Source organism: Formica exsecta, unplaced genomic scaffold, assembly GCF_003651465.1.
Source record: "Formica exsecta isolate Colony F162 unplaced genomic scaffold, ASM365146v1 scaffold192, whole genome shotgun sequence".
NCBI classification, from domain to species: Eukaryota; Metazoa; Arthropoda; class Insecta; order Hymenoptera; family Formicidae; genus Formica; species Formica exsecta.
In genome coordinates, this window is record NW_021849218.1 from 799,691 (window position 1) to 818,800 (window position 19,110).

The following is a 19,110-nucleotide window of genomic DNA, read 5'->3' on the forward strand; positions in this document are numbered from 1 at the left end:
TCGTCGTCGTCGTCGTCGTCGTCGTCGTCGTCGTCGTCGTCGTCGTCGTCGTCGTCGTCGTCGTCGTCGTCGTCGTCGTCGTCGTCGTCGTCGTCGTCGTCGTCGTCGTCGTCGTCGTCGTCGTCGTCGTCGTCGTCGTCGTCGTCGTCGTCGTCGTCGTCGTCGTCGTCGTCGTCGTCGTCGTCGTCGTCGTCGTCGTCGTCGTCGTCGTCGTCGTCGTCGTCGTCGTCGTCGTCGTCGTCGTCGTCGTCGTCGTCGTCGTCGTCGTCGTCGTCGTCGTCGTCGTCGTCGTCGTCGTCGTCGTCGTCGTCGTCGTCGTCGTCGTCGTCGTCGTCGTCGTCGTCGTCGTCGTCGTCGTCGTCGTCGTCGTCGTCGTCGTCGTCGTCGTCGTCGTCGTCGTCGTCGTCGTCGTCGTCGTCGTCGTCGTCGTCGTCGTCGTCGTCGTCGTCGTCGTCGTCGTCGTCGTCGTCGTCGTCGTCGTCGTCGTCGTCGTCGTCGTCGTCGTCGTCGTCGTCGTCGTCGTCGTCGTCGTCGTCGTCGTCGTCGTCGTCGTCGTCGTCGTCGTCGTCGTCGTCGTCGTCGTCGTCGTCGTCGTCGTCGTCGTCGTCGTCGTCGTCGTCGTCGTCGTCGTCGTCGTCGTCGTCGTCGTCGTCGTCGTCGTCGTCGTCGTCGTCGTCGTCGTCGTCGTCGTCGTCGTCGTCGTCGTCGTCGTCGTCGTCGTCGTCGTCGTCGTCGTCGTCGTCGTCGTCGTCGTCGTCGTCGTCGTCGTCGTCGTCGTCGTCGTCGTCGTCGTCGTCGTCGTCGTCGTCGTCGTCGTCGTCGTCGTCGTCGTCGTCGTCGTCGTCGTCGTCGTCGTCGTCGTCGTCGTCGTCGTCGTCGTCGTCGTCGTCGTCGTCGTCGTCGTCGTCGTCGTCGTCGTCGTCGTCGTCGTCGTCGTCGTCGTCGTCGTCGTCGTCGTCGTCGTCGTCGTCGTCGTCGTCGTCGTCGTCGTCGTCGTCGTCGTCGTCGTCGTCGTCGTCGTCGTCGTCGTCGTCGTCGTCGTCGTCGTCGTCGTCGTCGTCGTCGTCGTCGTCGTCGTCGTCGTCGTCGTCGTCGTCGTCGTCGTCGTCGTCGTCGTCGTCGTCGTCGTCGTCGTCGTCGTCGTCGTCGTCGTCGTCGTCGTCGTCGTCGTCGTCGTCGTCGTCGTCGTCGTCGTCGTCGTCGTCGTCGTCGTCGTCGTCGTCGTCGTCGTCGTCGTCGTCGTCGTCGTCGTCGTCGTCGTCGTCGTCGTCGTCGTCGTCGTCGTCGTCGTCGTCGTCGTCGTCGTCGTCGTCGTCGTCGTCGTCGTCGTCGTCGTCGTCGTCGTCGTCGTCGTCGTCGTCGTCGTCGTCGTCGTCGTCGTCGTCGTCGTCGTCGTCGTCGTCGTCGTCGTCGTCGTCGTCGTCGTCGTCGTCGTCGTCGTCGTCGTCGTCGTCGTCGTCGTCGTCGTCGTCGTCGTCGTCGTCGTCGTCGTCGTCGTCGTCGTCGTCGTCGTCGTCGTCGTCGTCGTCGTCGTCGTCGTCGTCGTCGTCGTCGTCGTCGTCGTCGTCGTCGTCGTCGTCGTCGTCGTCGTCGTCGTCGTCGTCGTCGTCGTCGTCGTCGTCGTCGTCGTCGTCGTCGTCGTCGTCGTCGTCGTCGTCGTCGTCGTCGTCGTCGTCGTCGTCGTCGTCGTCGTCGTCGTCGTCGTCGTCGTCGTCGTCGTCGTCGTCGTCGTCGTCGTCGTCGTCGTCGTCGTCGTCGTCGTCGTCGTCGTCGTCGTCGTCGTCGTCGTCGTCGTCGTCGTCGTCGTCGTCGTCGTCGTCGTCGTCGTCGTCGTCGTCGTCGTCGTCGTCGTCGTCGTCGTCGTCGTCGTCGTCGTCGTCGTCGTCGTCGTCGTCGTCGTCGTCGTCGTCGTCGTCGTCGTCGTCGTCGTCGTCGTCGTCGTCGTCGTCGTCGTCGTCGTCGTCGTCGTCGTCGTCGTCGTCGTCGTCGTCGTCGTCGTCGTCGTCGTCGTCGTCGTCGTCGTCGTCGTCGTCGTCGTCGTCGTCGTCGTCGTCGTCGTCGTCGTCGTCGTCGTCGTCGTCGTCGTCGTCGTCGTCGTCGTCGTCGTCGTCGTCGTCGTCGTCGTCGTCGTCGTCGTCGTCGTCGTCGTCGTCGTCGTCGTCGTCGTCGTCGTCGTCGTCGTCGTCGTCGTCGTCGTCGTCGTCGTCGTCGTCGTCGTCGTCGTCGTCGTCGTCGTCGTCGTCGTCGTCGTCGTCGTCGTCGTCGTCGTCGTCGTCGTCGTCGTCGTCGTCGTCGTCGTCGTCGTCGTCGTCGTCGTCGTCGTCGTCGTCGTCGTCGTCGTCGTCGTCGTCGTCGTCGTCGTCGTCGTCGTCGTCGTCGTCGTCGTCGTCGTCGTCGTCGTCGTCGTCGTCGTCGTCGTCGTCGTCGTCGTCGTCGTCGTCGTCGTCGTCGTCGTCGTCGTCGTCGTCGTCGTCGTCGTCGTCGTCGTCGTCGTCGTCGTCGTCGTCGTCGTCGTCGTCGTCGTCGTCGTCGTCGTCGTCGTCGTCGTCGTCGTCGTCGTCGTCGTCGTCGTCGTCGTCGTCGTCGTCGTCGTCGTCGTCGTCGTCGTCGTCGTCGTCGTCGTCGTCGTCGTCGTCGTCGTCGTCGTCGTCGTCGTCGTCGTCGTCGTCGTCGTCGTCGTCGTCGTCGTCGTCGTCGTCGTCGTCGTCGTCGTCGTCGTCGTCGTCGTCGTCGTCGTCGTCGTCGTCGTCGTCGTCGTCGTCGTCGTCGTCGTCGTCGTCGTCGTCGTCGTCGTCGTCGTCGTCGTCGTCGTCGTCGTCGTCGTCGTCGTCGTCGTCGTCGTCGTCGTCGTCGTCGTCGTCGTCGTCGTCGTCGTCGTCGTCGTCGTCGTCGTCGTCGTCGTCGTCGTCGTCGTCGTCGTCGTCGTCGTCGTCGTCGTCGTCGTCGTCGTCGTCGTCGTCGTCGTCGTCGTCGTCGTCGTCGTCGTCGTCGTCGTCGTCGTCGTCGTCGTCGTCGTCGTCGTCGTCGTCGTCGTCGTCGTCGTCGTCGTCGTCGTCGTCGTCGTCGTCGTCGTCGTCGTCGTCGTCGTCGTCGTCGTCGTCGTCGTCGTCGTCGTCGTCGTCGTCGTCGTCGTCGTCGTCGTCGTCGTCGTCGTCGTCGTCGTCGTCGTCGTCGTCGTCGTCGTCGTCGTCGTCGTCGTCGTCGTCGTCGTCGTCGTCGTCGTCGTCGTCGTCGTCGTCGTCGTCGTCGTCGTCGTCGTCGTCGTCGTCGTCGTCGTCGTCGTCGTCGTCGTCGTCGTCGTCGTCGTCGTCGTCGTCGTCGTCGTCGTCGTCGTCGTCGTCGTCGTCGTCGTCGTCGTCGTCGTCGTCGTCGTCGTCGTCGTCGTCGTCGTCGTCGTCGTCGTCGTCGTCGTCGTCGTCGTCGTCGTCGTCGTCGTCGTCGTCGTCGTCGTCGTCGTCGTCGTCGTCGTCGTCGTCGTCGTCGTCGTCGTCGTCGTCGTCGTCGTCGTCGTCGTCGTCGTCGTCGTCGTCGTCGTCGTCGTCGTCGTCGTCGTCGTCGTCGTCGTCGTCGTCGTCGTCGTCGTCGTCGTCGTCGTCGTCGTCGTCGTCGTCGTCGTCGTCGTCGTCGTCGTCGTCGTCGTCGTCGTCGTCGTCGTCGTCGTCGTCGTCGTCGTCGTCGTCGTCGTCGTCGTCGTCGTCGTCGTCGTCGTCGTCGTCGTCGTCGTCGTCGTCGTCGTCGTCGTCGTCGTCGTCGTCGTCGTCGTCGTCGTCGTCGTCGTCGTCGTCGTCGTCGTCGTCGTCGTCGTCGTCGTCGTCGTCGTCGTCGTCGTCGTCGTCGTCGTCGTCGTCGTCGTCGTCGTCGTCGTCGTCGTCGTCGTCGTCGTCGTCGTCGTCGTCGTCGTCGTCGTCGTCGTCGTCGTCGTCGTCGTCGTCGTCGTCGTCGTCGTCGTCGTCGTCGTCGTCGTCGTCGTCGTCGTCGTCGTCGTCGTCGTCGTCGTCGTCGTCGTCGTCGTCGTCGTCGTCGTCGTCGTCGTCGTCGTCGTCGTCGTCGTCGTCGTCGTCGTCGTCGTCGTCGTCGTCGTCGTCGTCGTCGTCGTCGTCGTCGTCGTCGTCGTCGTCGTCGTCGTCGTCGTCGTCGTCGTCGTCGTCGTCGTCGTCGTCGTCGTCGTCGTCGTCGTCGTCGTCGTCGTCGTCGTCGTCGTCGTCGTCGTCGTCGTCGTCGTCGTCGTCGTCGTCGTCGTCGTCGTCGTCGTCGTCGTCGTCGTCGTCGTCGTCGTCGTCGTCGTCGTCGTCGTCGTCGTCGTCGTCGTCGTCGTCGTCGTCGTCGTCGTCGTCGTCGTCGTCGTCGTCGTCGTCGTCGTCGTCGTCGTCGTCGTCGTCGTCGTCGTCGTCGTCGTCGTCGTCGTCGTCGTCGTCGTCGTCGTCGTCGTCGTCGTCGTCGTCGTCGTCGTCGTCGTCGTCGTCGTCGTCGTCGTCGTCGTCGTCGTCGTCGTCGTCGTCGTCGTCGTCGTCGTCGTCGTCGTCGTCGTCGTCGTCGTCGTCGTCGTCGTCGTCGTCGTCGTCGTCGTCGTCGTCGTCGTCGTCGTCGTCGTCGTCGTCGTCGTCGTCGTCGTCGTCGTCGTCGTCGTCGTCGTCGTCGTCGTCGTCGTCGTCGTCGTCGTCGTCGTCGTCGTCGTCGTCGTCGTCGTCGTCGTCGTCGTCGTCGTCGTCGTCGTCGTCGTCGTCGTCGTCGTCGTCGTCGTCGTCGTCGTCGTCGTCGTCGTCGTCGTCGTCGTCGTCGTCGTCGTCGTCGTCGTCGTCGTCGTCGTCGTCGTCGTCGTCGTCGTCGTCGTCGTCGTCGTCGTCGTCGTCGTCGTCGTCGTCGTCGTCGTCGTCGTCGTCGTCGTCGTCGTCGTCGTCGTCGTCGTCGTCGTCGTCGTCGTCGTCGTCGTCGTCGTCGTCGTCGTCGTCGTCGTCGTCGTCGTCGTCGTCGTCGTCGTCGTCGTCGTCGTCGTCGTCGTCGTCGTCGTCGTCGTCGTCGTCGTCGTCGTCGTCGTCGTCGTCGTCGTCGTCGTCGTCGTCGTCGTCGTCGTCGTCGTCGTCGTCGTCGTCGTCGTCGTCGTCGTCGTCGTCGTCGTCGTCGTCGTCGTCGTCGTCGTCGTCGTCGTCGTCGTCGTCGTCGTCGTCGTCGTCGTCGTCGTCGTCGTCGTCGTCGTCGTCGTCGTCGTCGTCGTCGTCGTCGTCGTCGTCGTCGTCGTCGTCGTCGTCGTCGTCGTCGTCGTCGTCGTCGTCGTCGTCGTCGTCGTCGTCGTCGTCGTCGTCGTCGTCGTCGTCGTCGTCGTCGTCGTCGTCGTCGTCGTCGTCGTCGTCGTCGTCGTCGTCGTCGTCGTCGTCGTCGTCGTCGTCGTCGTCGTCGTCGTCGTCGTCGTCGTCGTCGTCGTCGTCGTCGTCGTCGTCGTCGTCGTCGTCGTCGTCGTCGTCGTCGTCGTCGTCGTCGTCGTCGTCGTCGTCGTCGTCGTCGTCGTCGTCGTCGTCGTCGTCGTCGTCGTCGTCGTCGTCGTCGTCGTCGTCGTCGTCGTCGTCGTCGTCGTCGTCGTCGTCGTCGTCGTCGTCGTCGTCGTCGTCGTCGTCGTCGTCGTCGTCGTCGTCGTCGTCGTCGTCGTCGTCGTCGTCGTCGTCGTCGTCGTCGTCGTCGTCGTCGTCGTCGTCGTCGTCGTCGTCGTCGTCGTCGTCGTCGTCGTCGTCGTCGTCGTCGTCGTCGTCGTCGTCGTCGTCGTCGTCGTCGTCGTCGTCGTCGTCGTCGTCGTCGTCGTCGTCGTCGTCGTCGTCGTCGTCGTCGTCGTCGTCGTCGTCGTCGTCGTCGTCGTCGTCGTCGTCGTCGTCGTCGTCGTCGTCGTCGTCGTCGTCGTCGTCGTCGTCGTCGTCGTCGTCGTCGTCGTCGTCGTCGTCGTCGTCGTCGTCGTCGTCGTCGTCGTCGTCGTCGTCGTCGTCGTCGTCGTCGTCGTCGTCGTCGTCGTCGTCGTCGTCGTCGTCGTCGTCGTCGTCGTCGTCGTCGTCGTCGTCGTCGTCGTCGTCGTCGTCGTCGTCGTCGTCGTCGTCGTCGTCGTCGTCGTCGTCGTCGTCGTCGTCGTCGTCGTCGTCGTCGTCGTCGTCGTCGTCGTCGTCGTCGTCGTCGTCGTCGTCGTCGTCGTCGTCGTCGTCGTCGTCGTCGTCGTCGTCGTCGTCGTCGTCGTCGTCGTCGTCGTCGTCGTCGTCGTCGTCGTCGTCGTCGTCGTCGTCGTCGTCGTCGTCGTCGTCGTCGTCGTCGTCGTCGTCGTCGTCGTCGTCGTCGTCGTCGTCGTCGTCGTCGTCGTCGTCGTCGTCGTCGTCGTCGTCGTCGTCGTCGTCGTCGTCGTCGTCGTCGTCGTCGTCGTCGTCGTCGTCGTCGTCGTCGTCGTCGTCGTCGTCGTCGTCGTCGTCGTCGTCGTCGTCGTCGTCGTCGTCGTCGTCGTCGTCGTCGTCGTCGTCGTCGTCGTCGTCGTCGTCGTCGTCGTCGTCGTCGTCGTCGTCGTCGTCGTCGTCGTCGTCGTCGTCGTCGTCGTCGTCGTCGTCGTCGTCGTCGTCGTCGTCGTCGTCGTCGTCGTCGTCGTCGTCGTCGTCGTCGTCGTCGTCGTCGTCGTCGTCGTCGTCGTCGTCGTCGTCGTCGTCGTCGTCGTCGTCGTCGTCGTCGTCGTCGTCGTCGTCGTCGTCGTCGTCGTCGTCGTCGTCGTCGTCGTCGTCGTCGTCGTCGTCGTCGTCGTCGTCGTCGTCGTCGTCGTCGTCGTCGTCGTCGTCGTCGTCGTCGTCGTCGTCGTCGTCGTCGTCGTCGTCGTCGTCGTCGTCGTCGTCGTCGTCGTCGTCGTCGTCGTCGTCGTCGTCGTCGTCGTCGTCGTCGTCGTCGTCGTCGTCGTCGTCGTCGTCGTCGTCGTCGTCGTCGTCGTCGTCGTCGTCGTCGTCGTCGTCGTCGTCGTCGTCGTCGTCGTCGTCGTCGTCGTCGTCGTCGTCGTCGTCGTCGTCGTCGTCGTCGTCGTCGTCGTCGTCGTCGTCGTCGTCGTCGTCGTCGTCGTCGTCGTCGTCGTCGTCGTCGTCGTCGTCGTCGTCGTCGTCGTCGTCGTCGTCGTCGTCGTCGTCGTCGTCGTCGTCGTCGTCGTCGTCGTCGTCGTCGTCGTCGTCGTCGTCGTCGTCGTCGTCGTCGTCGTCGTCGTCGTCGTCGTCGTCGTCGTCGTCGTCGTCGTCGTCGTCGTCGTCGTCGTCGTCGTCGTCGTCGTCGTCGTCGTCGTCGTCGTCGTCGTCGTCGTCGTCGTCGTCGTCGTCGTCGTCGTCGTCGTCGTCGTCGTCGTCGTCGTCGTCGTCGTCGTCGTCGTCGTCGTCGTCGTCGTCGTCGTCGTCGTCGTCGTCGTCGTCGTCGTCGTCGTCGTCGTCGTCGTCGTCGTCGTCGTCGTCGTCGTCGTCGTCGTCGTCGTCGTCGTCGTCGTCGTCGTCGTCGTCGTCGTCGTCGTCGTCGTCGTCGTCGTCGTCGTCGTCGTCGTCGTCGTCGTCGTCGTCGTCGTCGTCGTCGTCGTCGTCGTCGTCGTCGTTGTCGTCGTCGTCGTCGTCGTTATCGTTATCGTTGTATTCGTATCGTGTCGCGCGGAAACGCGCGGCGTGAGCGCAGCCACGTATCGAGGATTCACGGCCGCATCGCTGTCGCCCCGTCCCTCTCTCTTTATCTCGTGCGCTCACCGTCGGTCTCTTGCCTTTACGCACACGTCACGCACATATGCACGCACACACAGTTGTGGATAATGCACCCGTGTGTCAGCACACCAACCGACCGTCGTCGCACTGACACTTCGTTGGCGGACCACGAGCCCACACCGTACCACTATAGGGTGCGATCGTGAATCGTACGTGCGGCGCAACTCTGTGCGAAGCGATACGATATCGAGTACCGCCGACACCGCCTCGTCGCCGTTCAAGACACGTTGAATCCGCTCATTTGTTCGCTCGTCACGCCGGCAAAATCAGCGCGCACAGAAAAACAGACGATGTATGATATTATGTCAGGTTCTTGTCAAGGTAGGCCCCGTCGCGACTTGTCTCAAAAGAGCGGTGAAAAACCGGATTATAGGGCCGGTATATCCTCGCCGGAGAGCCGCGAGCACGCACGTTACCAATCGTACGTACGCACGATACGGCTGGGAGACGGCCGATGAACGACGACAGACAATACCGATGGCACTGCACACGCTACCCCGTCTGTCAAAAGTCGGAGCAGTGGATTCGCTCGCTCCAAAGCAAGACTGGTTGCATAAAACGCGGCGGGCGGCTGCGCCAGCCGTTCTCCTCTGACGCCCCCTCTGCGGCCGCGCTGTGCCTGTGCTTGGGGGGGGGCGGGCGTGGCGCCTACCTCTCTTTACACGCAACCTTTTACGCTTAAACGTGTCCTTTACTTCCTTCATTGCCCACTCGCCGAGTATGCATAACGCGCCCTTAAGCTGGGGAGGATATTCCTGAAACCCTCTGCCCGATTGACACTTAGACACCGCCGTCTTCTCTGAAAAACGCGATCGGTAAATTCTTTACCAAGCGAGAATGAATAATCTCCTCATGCTCGTGTTATGCGATAAACCGCTTTCTTCATACTCAAAACGATAGAAATTTCCTTCGTGTTTAATATAAAATAAACGATATTATATAAGATGAATAAGAGTGTTGTATAACTATATACAAAAGCACATTGAGATCATGTTAAATTTTAGTTTAATTTTAAATGCATCGTCTTTAATATGCAATTAACGCATTGTCATTAAAACTTACAAATTAAAAAAAAAAATAATCTTAAGTTGATTTAAAAATCATTAAAGAAACGTCCGCTTACCGCTCATAAATATGTGAGTCCGTCGAAGATATATTCAATTTCTTCCTTTCGTCCGAATACCGATAGCGCTAATATTATACGGCTGTGATACCATCGGTGATAGATAGCATGTTTACCGAGAGCCACAAATTCCGCTTCTTTTTCCAAATATCTTAAATGCTTATGATTGTATCCTCGTAAAACAATTATATTTCCCCTACAAATTTAATTAAAGAATATTTGTACATATTTACCATATATGTTAAGAGAGAAAAAACATTTTAAATTTCTTCTCTCAAGCTATGTTAAAAATGTTATTGGCATTAAATATACTAAAATGATTAGATTATAAAAGAAGAGAGAAAAACTTAAATATTCATTAAATCTCACCCAGATTTTCGCCATTGATTAATACAAGGATATTTTGCCTGATCTGCTACTAATTTATGATAGAGTGCAAGTATACTATGCGTTATCTATAAATAAATGTGTTAAATATTAAAACTGAGTTACAAAATTCATTATTTGAAATCATTAAAAGTTTATAATCACATTTGAGATAAATGTTTGAGAAAAATACATCATATAAATATTTGAAAATTATATTCATGCTTAATATTATAGAAGATTGAAATATATCTTGATAACTTTTTTATCCTTACCGTACTTGCTGCTACTCCTAGTGACATAATAATATCAATATTAAGTACTGAATAAAAGATATATTCATCAGGCGCAGCTTTTTTCCTAAATAGTCTGAATTTTTTGCTCGTTCTATTATATACAATTTCCCATTGATTACTTAATTTCAATATGTTTCTAAAATTAATTGTATAGAATATCATATATACAGTATTAACAAATTTATATTATGTAACATATATATAATGTATCCAGCTTGTGCATTATGTATGCCTATGTTTGTAATTACTGTATACACTATATTACATAAAAAAATATGTAACATTATGCATACATTAATATATAATTTGAAAAAGATAATATAGATTTTTAAAATCTGATACCAAATTACCTGCTTAGTGACTTATACAAAACATCAAGATTATGTTTATTACAATAATATTTTTTGCTACTCCTGTTTTGATTCGTCATTGTCTTGATTTTATTAAATTTATTAAATTGTTTTCATTGATTTGGCTTTTTACTATCTGACCAAAAATGTTTTATATATATTTTATCTTATAAATGCAAACAACATATAATTGCTATATATTTATATTTTTATATAAATTTATTAATACCAATAATTATTCTGACTTATATTCCATCAAAACTATATTAATTATATTAATATAATCTTTCTTTATATGATCGCGTATATATAGGGTAAGGCATCTAAAACAGGCCACCTGAATAATTGTTTTTGGCGAAAGAAAAAAATGCATCAGACCAATTTTGCACCTACAAAAAAACTATTGACATCAGATTATATCCCCCTTGAAACCAAGCAAAGTTGGTCTGATGCATTTTTTTCTATCGCCAAAAACAGCCGAGTTATTCAAGTGGCCTGTTTTAGTTGCCTCACCCTGTATAATTTTGATTTCAAGTTTCTTAAATTTGTAAATAAAATCTAACACACGCACATAACCTGAGCAATAGACTCTCTTATTAATATATATTATGACTTATATTATTATTTATTTTAATCCTTAATAAAGCATATAATACATACTTTTTGATAAGAAATGCAGTATTTTCTAATTTCAACCACATAAATTCCCGGTACAAATAATAAGTTACAGTTTTGAATATACATTGGGCGAAATCTTCTTCATCAACTGCAGTCAACTTTATTGCCCACTTGCACCAAATACTTTATATGACACATGTTAAATCGTACAGAAATTTAAGGAACAAATTTACATCTTCATTTTAGCTGTATTTAATACATTGACATTTTATTATTGACATTAGATAAGAGATGTCCGAGAAAATACAATGTACGCATGCACAGAAGTGTGCTGAGTGCAACCAGAGACAGTTTTCGTAAGGTGTTCTTTTTTTAGCTACAATAGCGCCAACTGGATCCATAGACATAACTTTTCGATACAAATTTATAAATTAAAACAATTAAATAATATAATTAAATAATATTATTTCTTTATTTATTATTAATTTATAATTAATAATTAAGGTAAACCTTCGGAAAACTCACCTGTATGAAATAATGGGTAAGAATACCCAATTCCTACGTATTTTTGCCTCCTGGGAGTCGATTGTGTATCCTTGAGACGAAATGAAAATTACAAAAGTGAACAGATTTACTAGATTTCGACGATGAAATCGTAGATACTCTAGTGAATTTCCTCATTTTTGTAATTTTCACATCGTTTTAAGATACACAATCAACTGAACACGAATATGAAACTTAAAAATGGCGCTTGGGCAAGCAAATCAACCAATCACAGTTATAGCGTTTTCGAATGAACGGGTTAATCCAAACCCGATCAATTAATCACTATATTTTACTATGAATTCAAGTCTTTCATTGGCAGAGACGATGCAATGACGTCATTAATCGCTTTCAGAGCGATTAAACCTGCTACATTCGAAAACGTTATTAAACATTCTTATTACATTGTTAGAATGCTTAATTGTGATTGATCGATTTGTTTACGGCCTTAGTGCCGGCCTACAATAGGCGATTTAAGCCCTAAACCTTATGACTTAACCTCTAAACTATGACGTATTTTTGGCCTTAAACATTTCTCGCGCTGCCTTAAGCCCTAATCTCTAAGCTCTAAAGCTCAGAGCGATTAAACCTGCTACATTCGAAAACGTTATTAAACATTCTTATTACATTGTTAGAATGCTTAATTGTGATTGATCGATTTGTTTACGGCCTTAGTGCCAGCCTACAATAGGCGATTTAAGCCCTAAACCTTATGACTTAGGCCGGTATTCATAGTCCGTTCTTATATTCAAGATCGTCTTAAGTACGATCTTAAGATACTATGCGGCCATTTCATTGGTTGAATGGGATCTTAAGACGACCCAAGACCACACTTAAGACGATCTTGAATATAAGAACGGACTATGAATACCGGCCATACTGGAATAAGCTATCCCATTCTTTGGTTGTCGCCACTATTTCGCCGGGAGAGAGGTGCGTTTGGATTTTAGCATCTCTTTCTAGTATTACCTGTGTTACGTCTCGACAATGCTCTTTTCTTACTATACCTTAGTTAGTGAGAAAAGGATAGCTCTCTATTTTTATAGGGCAACCTGCTTCCACCGGCTATACCCCAGAGACGCCGAGAGCTAGGACTGATCTGGTGGATTCTAGGGGAATGACGTTAGGCACGGAACTAACCTTTATTAGAGTAATTTTACTGGATGTTAATTCTAGGGATATGAGCATGCGCAATTAGATATATTCAATTTTGAGGGTCTTCAGGGTTTTCAAGCAGAGCAATTAGTTGATCTATATCCAAATTGCCGTCTAGAAAATCGGTAATAAGTCTAGCGATTAAAGTTAAGATTTGCTCGCGCATGCGACTGCCGGTCTACAATAGGCGATTTAAGCCCTAAACCTTATGACTTAACCTCTAAACTATGACGTATTTTCGGCCTTAAACATTTCTCGCGCTGCCTTAAGCCCTAATCTCTAAGCCCTAAGCGAGTTGGCCAACTCCCATCTTTTAAAGCTTAGAGCTTGAGGCTAGGATCGATGTAATTTTTCTCTTAAAACAAAGGCTAAATCTTAAATCACCTATTGTAGACCGGCACTTACGATTACTAATAGCGTTTTCGGATGTAGCAGTTTAATCGCATGTTTAATCGCTCTGAGAGCGATTATTGACGTCATTGCATCGTCTCTGCCAATGAAAGGTAGTAAAATATAGTGATTAATTGATCCGAGTTGGATTAACCCGTTCATTCGAAAACGCTATATGTTTCGACCCCCTATATCCAACAGTTTACGAGATACGGACCTCTTTCTGATATCGTCCAAATATGTAACTCATAAACCAGCGGTACTAGGGGAAAAGAGCATAGGACTTTTTTATAGATCTCGTTAAACCGACCCATGTGATGTGCTTTTTCGAAAAAGCAGTGTTCTCATTGGATATCGCCTAACATTGTGCGATAGGCTTTAACCTTCCTTTATGGGTGCGTTCCAGGAGCACGCTTTTAGCGCTATGAGCATGCTTTGTCCTTGTTCAACTTTCCATAAATAACAAAGATAGAACACGCTTTCAGCGCGTAAGCGTGCTTTTGGAACGCAGCCTATATAACATTATTCCTGCCGACCGGCCGACCCTTAAGTAATAAATATAGAAAGTTTGTATATTTGTGTATCTGGTATCTGGCCGTGTCGGCCAGTGTGTCTCACATAAGAAGAATAAGAAGTATTTGTGTATCTCATAACAAAATAATGTGTAAAATGTCAGATATATTTATATAAGTTTAATATAATGTTTACTTAATAATAGATTGAAGAATAACGTTTAACGAATAACGTATCACAATCGATGAGAAGAGATTCAATTTAAATTTAAATTTATTCTCTGACATAAAATTGTAAAATTTTTGTTATTCTCGGACATGGCTTTAAAACACGTAGTAGTGGGTGAGCATACGCTTGTAATTTGTTGATTTATTAGATTTATAATTAGCTAAAGAAGATGTGCATAATCGAATTATGTCACTAATAAGATTATGTAATATTTTCAGGTGGTGGTACTGGCTTCATAGGATCACAGCTGATAAAATCCCTGAACCTCGAGGGTGTATCTTGCACATGTATCTCTCGAATGCCAGGACCGAATAGAATATCATGGGTAAGTCGTGATAACCGATTTTTTAAATTTTCAATGAGAAAGAATCTATTGAAATATGACTGTTGTGACATGTATAGAATGATTTAGAGCGCTATGGTCTGCCAGAGAACACATCAGCCGTTGTCAACATTGCTGGTCAGAATGTACTTGATCCCATGCAAAGGTGGTCGCCGGGCTTCAAACAGAATGTCAGGAATAGCAGGGTGAAAACGACAAAGGCTCTAGCAGATGCCATAAAGAATACCAAGGCTACAGTTTTTGCGACTATATCAGGAGTTGCATATTACAAGCCCAATGGCACTATGTACACAGAAGAAAGCAAATGCGAGCCATATGATTTTCTCTCAAGTAGAATCTCAGTTTTCATTTTTAACACATATGATATTTATATTTGTAAATTAATTATTCATATTGGCAGGACTTACTCACGATTGGGAGGAAGCGGCAAAATTATCAAAAGATTGCAATATTAGACAAGTGACAATAAGGTCCGGAGTTGTGTTAGGAAGAAACGGTGGCATGATCAAGCAAATTTATTTACCTTTCTTTCTTGGTCTGGGTGGACCAATAGGAACTGGAAATCAATATATGCCCTGGATACATATCAGTGACTTAGTTAACATGTTTATATTTGCACTGAAAAATAGTAAAGTGCATGGTATATTAAATGGAGTTGCGCCTCAGGTAATATATAAATATTTTACAATGTAACCTGATTAAAAAGAAAAAAACATTATTTAAACACATTGCTGTTAACAGCTTATAACAAATAAAGAATTTACAAAAGCATTTGCAATAGCAATGAAAAGACCCGCAGCCATACCTGTACCAAGTTTTGTTCTGCAGATATTATTCAGTGAAGATCGAGCAAAAGTTAGTAATGTATATTTAACAATCTCGATAGCGCAATAATTTAATAATTTCATGCTTTTTCTATAGATCATGTTGGAAGGACAGAAAGTTATGCCAAAACGTGTTACAGAGATAGGATTTCTATATCAATATCCGAATATCGAAAATGCATGTAAGCAACTTGTTGAATGAACTACATATATTTTGTACAAAATGTAAGTTATGATGAAAGACTAAATGCCAAATATGCATTACCTAATTAATTATTTTAAAGCTATTATAATAATGGAATGTATAATATATGTTGTTCTCAAATTGTGTTAGTAACTCGTGATGAAACATCAGTTTCATAGTTCTCAAGTTTTAAGATATCCTCTTTATAGTTTACAACATGCGTTATTGTTATTTAGTAATAAATTATTTATTGCAGCACAAAGAATAAATCTTACTTTGTTATACAAATTTATTTATAGCCGACAATTGCGAATTAGATAAAAATCTCAGTAATATCAAGAACACATTTCGTAAACAAAGGAGACTTAATTATGGTCTTTATTAACCTTTATCAGATTAGGAATGGCAGAAATATTTCTGGTATACTTAATATAGTCGAGACGTTTTGAATTTTCTGTATAAAGACCTCTTTTCAAACTCGCCGATTGATAGCTATTAAGTCGTACTCCACACATTAGAGTTGGATAGCTTAGATTCTGCTGCACTCGATGATATGCCTTGCTATTGTTTAAAATATTGTCCGAAACAGTAAGCTCATTGGTAATAGGTAGACACGTTCTTGGTAAATTTGACAAATACTCTTCAGAATCGGAAGGGAGTAATAATCGATTCGAAGAACCAATCAAGGAAAAATCGAGATTTTCGAGCCGACCCATGTTCAAGAAATAGTTGATTTCTTTCCTTAGGCTTTGTATTTCCTTTCTCGTTAAGCCTCTCATACTAAGCGTGATTGTCTGCCCGTTTCTGTGGAGGATAAAGAGACCCATGTCGGTAGAGACACCAACGTGTCGGATGTCGGTGAGTCTCATCAGAGAGATTTCACCCGAATTACCCGAACATAATTTATCGCTCCAAATAGCTTTTTGGACAATAGCTTTATTCTCCTGCTTGTACAATATCAAGTCTTCCCATTCTCCGAAACTGTCTAGTCCGAACATAATCTCGCCCAAAAGTAAGATAATTAAGAAGTAGATGTTGCTCGTAAGGCGGCTAAATATGCCGATAAAAATTATCACCGATACTGAAAAATGTAATCCACGTATATAACCGATTATATCGATCAATTCATAGATTAAACAAGTTTTATATATTAAATTTGAAATGTAGCAATTTAAAATAGTCTCTTACAGGCAAGCAATAACCATGCAGTGCATCCTGGCCTTCGAGATACGTGTAATTTATTTTTATCCAAAACCTTGAGCTGAGGTTTCGCAATCAAAATCATTTTGTAATCGCACGAATTAACATTACGGGAAGAATTTTGACGGATGTCCCGTAATTACGCAAAATCGAGATAAGACGAGTGAGAGAATTTTGACATACGACGCGAATCGCCGAAGATTAATTATGATTAATTGAAACTGCGCCGCGCATTTGTTATTTTCATGATGATATCAATTATCAATCAACGGAGTAAAATATAGTTTAGGGGTAGTTTATCGTTAAAAAACGCACTCTTGAATCAAAAATTTTAATAGAACGGAAATAGCACAAATTATTTTACTCGGAAAATCGAAAAGAATAAAATATGCGGACGGAGCAATAAAATAATTCACAATAATAATAAATCGCAATTAACGACGCGATTTACGAAATTCTGCGTTTTTAATCTAATTCACTTAGAAATATTGTATACTTGCAAATGAATTTTATATATATATATATCTATTTTCAATTGTGTATGTCATTTGCAAGTATACAATATTTATATATATATATAATATATATATATAATATATATATATAATATATATATATAATATATATATATAATATATATATATAATATATATATATAATATATATATATAATATATATATATAATATATATATATAATATATATATATAATATATATATATAATATATATATATAATATTATACAATATTTATATATATATATATATATATATAATATATATATATAATATATATATATATATAATATATTTTTGTATAAATATTGCTCAATTACAGCTTTTTTGTGCTTAAATTTATCTAATCTGTGAAATTTTGATCATTTTATGACACGATTCAAAATGTTATTGTTATATGTTATTCATGGAAAAGAAAAAATTCATGGAATACTTTAATATTCTATCGCTACTTTAATATTCTATGTAATTATTTATAGCTTTCTAGAAACGTCTGCGAGATGTCGCTATTTGTACAACTTGCCGTTAGGAATGACGTGTGGTTTTGTGTAGGAGTAGTCGATAGTCATATCGAGACGATGAGGTATGTAAATATATATATATAGATTTTTAATAAATTTCTTGTCGGTAGTGCCAGAAAAAGACTATTTTTAACAAAATATATAATTGCAATCAACAATAATAACATTAATATAATCTTTTTAATAATTATTTCACTTATATATTTAAAAAATTAGGTAATGGGTGGTTGCAGGTTAACATATTAATCGCCTTTCTACAGAACGCAATGAAGTTAACAGCGAATGTTTTTCATGAAATTTGCCATCGATAATAAACTTTGCTGTCTGACTAATTGTAGTTAAATAATATTAATTTTTATCTTATAGAATTGATAGAATTGAAATAAGAGACCGCAGAATGCATCGATTAAAAATGGAGAGAAATCGTATCTCAAAAACTTATATGTCACGTATAATATAAAAACGTTAACATTCCGTACAATATACACCCACACACATACGAAAAAAATATCGAAGGTCGTGAGACCGTCTCGTCAGGCAAAAATTACGCTTCGCAAAACCGTTATCGTGGCCGGCGAGAAAAATGACCACTGATAAGGACACACGTGTTCCAAAGACGAAACGATCGTTCCCTCGCGCGGCAACGTAATCGTCGTCAACACGCTTCCATATAATACATATACGTATAAGTATACCGGTGCAATAGTACTTAACGAGCATTCTCACCCGAGCTCAGTTTTCAGTCTTACCGTTTTGCGGTTCTTCCTCTTACGGTACCGAAAACAAATTACTTAGTTGTACGATTGCGATGAGATATTAACGGGCATTTTATTTATCATATTTTATATAGAATTAACACATCTTTAATTTTATATTCTGAAAACTTTTTATACAGAGTTTATTCCCATTCTTTCTTAGACATATATACACCTTCTTGTTCGTCTCATAATCGTATTAATGTAATCAATAACATATTTTAGTGAAAACGGGGATGCGAAAAGTTTGCACGAGAGAGATTGCAATTTATGAAAATTATGAACAAATTTATCAATATCATTGATTTTGATATTTATTATCTCCCCATATATCATCATTGTGTCTGCAGTATTTGTCACACACAAAGAGAAATATAGATATAATACCTCATATACCGTGCAACTTGTATTATCTCAAATCGACGATCTTTTAATCTTTTTTTTATTTAATAAGATTAATTATAAGAAAATATTACACTAGTTTCGAGTAAAATTTATTATAAGAGGATTTATACAATTTTAGCAATAATAAAAATAACAATGTTTATGACATCATTAAATTTTTTTAGTCATATTTTTTTAATTTTTACATCTGAATATCTAGTTACCAAAAAAATCTATTTTTTTTTTTATACGAGATTGAATATCCTCTTGCGAACTTAAATACGCGTGAATCATGACTCGTCGTATAAGGCTGTGCTCGGCGAAACTGTGCCATCGTCAGAAAATATTTACAATGTAAAGTGTTGTTCGAACACAAGTGCTGCATCACGGTGCGATATCTACGTGCTTTTTTCGCAGTTCGTCGCTCACGTATCAGAGAGCGATTAAAGCGTACGCGATTATCAAGCAAAAAGTGCTTTCGATATCACGAAATCTACTTCGATACGGTACGCGCGTACATTGTTATACCAGGTGTGATTATCCGTTTTATCCGATTTTAAATTCGGGAATAGTCGCGTTCTACATGTGCTCTAAATCGCATGGTAATCGCACGATATTTTTTATCTTTGATTTTACATTTCATAAATTTTTATGCTGGAATATTATTCTACGATGTATCTTTGTGCAAAAAAAAAACATATACTATATATTTTATAACATTGTTAACACTATATCATTACACAAAATCACTTTATAATGATATTTGAAAAATGTGATAACACCAGGATTCAACCTTCACAGCAGCGCGATCTTTCTCCGATTAAAATATCACATTGGGTCGCAAATATGCAAATATCAGTGGCAGCGCGATGTTTTAATCACTCTCACAAATCTTATGGCGAGCACGCCGCTATCTGTTAAACGCGTGACAATTCCGAAGGTAGCAATAAATTAAACCGCTCGAACGAAATCTCATATATTCATCGCCTACGTTTTTCCGTTTCGCCTTGTAAGTCCTACCGTGCGTTACGGACGGTTGATTTCTGTCATTTTTTTACATTTAATTAG

The 19,110-nt window shown here is 46.9% G+C and overlaps 3 protein-coding genes across 5 annotated transcripts; 1 reads left to right on the top strand and 2 right to left on the bottom strand.

Moving 5' to 3' along the window:
- Window positions 1-7,537: 7,537 nt before the first annotated feature.
- On the bottom strand, window positions 7,538-10,807 carry LOC115233972. Of its 2 annotated transcripts, XM_029804642.1 has the most exons (6): window positions 10,529-10,807; window positions 9,869-10,004; window positions 9,498-9,654; window positions 9,226-9,311; window positions 8,857-9,052; window positions 7,538-8,532 (listed from the first exon to the last, which is right to left on the bottom strand). In XM_029804642.1, the coding sequence occupies exons 2-5, from the start codon at window positions 9,946-9,948 to the stop codon at window positions 8,860-8,862; spliced, it is 516 nt and encodes a 171-aa protein (XP_029660502.1). In that variant the 5' UTR covers window positions 9,949-10,004; window positions 10,529-10,807; the 3' UTR covers window positions 7,538-8,532; window positions 8,857-8,859. The 2 variants fall into 2 exon arrangements, with proteins under 2 accessions (XP_029660502.1, XP_029660503.1); XM_029804643.1 differs by lacking the exon at window positions 9,869-10,004 and having other exon boundaries at window positions 7,539-8,532.
- A 2,326-nt stretch (window positions 10,808-13,133) lies between these two features.
- Window positions 13,134-14,935, top strand: LOC115233981 (epimerase family protein SDR39U1). Of its 2 annotated transcripts, XM_029804658.1 has the most exons (7): window positions 13,190-13,208; window positions 13,293-13,429; window positions 13,534-13,640; window positions 13,718-13,988; window positions 14,059-14,324; window positions 14,400-14,513; window positions 14,580-14,935. In XM_029804658.1, the coding sequence occupies exons 2-7, from the start codon at window positions 13,405-13,407 to the stop codon at window positions 14,682-14,684; spliced, it is 888 nt and encodes a 295-aa protein (XP_029660518.1). In that variant the 5' UTR covers window positions 13,190-13,208; window positions 13,293-13,404; the 3' UTR covers window positions 14,685-14,935. The 2 variants fall into 2 exon arrangements, with proteins under 2 accessions (XP_029660519.1, XP_029660518.1); XM_029804659.1 differs by having other exon boundaries at window positions 13,134-13,429; window positions 13,728-13,988.
- A 71-nt stretch (window positions 14,936-15,006) lies between these two features.
- Window positions 15,007-16,159, bottom strand: LOC115233982. The gene is made up of 2 exons (XM_029804660.1): window positions 15,855-16,159; window positions 15,007-15,747 (listed from the first exon to the last, which is right to left on the bottom strand). Exons 1-2 carry the CDS (start codon window positions 15,949-15,951, stop codon window positions 15,032-15,034), a joined length of 813 nt encoding a protein of 270 aa, XP_029660520.1. The 5' UTR covers window positions 15,952-16,159; the 3' UTR covers window positions 15,007-15,031.
- Between the last annotated feature and the right edge of the window lie 2,951 nt (window positions 16,160-19,110).

Excerpts from the sequence above, each read along its gene's own strand:
- LOC115233972 (XM_029804642.1), bottom strand. The coding sequence starts at position 9,948 with ATGACGAATCAAAACAGGAGTAGCAAAAAATATTATTGTAATAAACAT. Across the intron at positions 9,312-9,497 it reads TAGGAGTAGCAGCAAGTACG|ATAACGCATAGTATACTTGC; the intron begins GTAAGGATAAAA and ends ATTTATTTATAG. Across the intron at positions 9,053-9,225 it reads AATCAATGGCGAAAATCTGG|GGGAAATATAATTGTTTTAC; the intron begins GTGAGATTTAAT and ends TTAAATTTGTAG.
- LOC115233981 (XM_029804658.1), top strand. The coding sequence starts at position 13,405 with ATGGCTTTAAAACACGTAGTAGTGG. Across the intron at positions 13,641-13,717 it reads GACCGAATAGAATATCATGG|AATGATTTAGAGCGCTATGG; the intron begins GTAAGTCGTGAT and ends TGACATGTATAG. Across the intron at positions 14,514-14,579 it reads TCAGTGAAGATCGAGCAAAA|ATCATGTTGGAAGGACAGAA; the intron begins GTTAGTAATGTA and ends CTTTTTCTATAG.
- LOC115233982 (XM_029804660.1), bottom strand. The coding sequence starts at position 15,951 with ATGATTTTGATTGCGAAACCTCAGCTCAAGGTTTTGGATAAAAATAAA. Across the intron at positions 15,748-15,854 it reads TGCATGGTTATTGCTTGCCT|TATCGGTGATAATTTTTATC; the intron begins GTAAGAGACTAT and ends TACATTTTTCAG.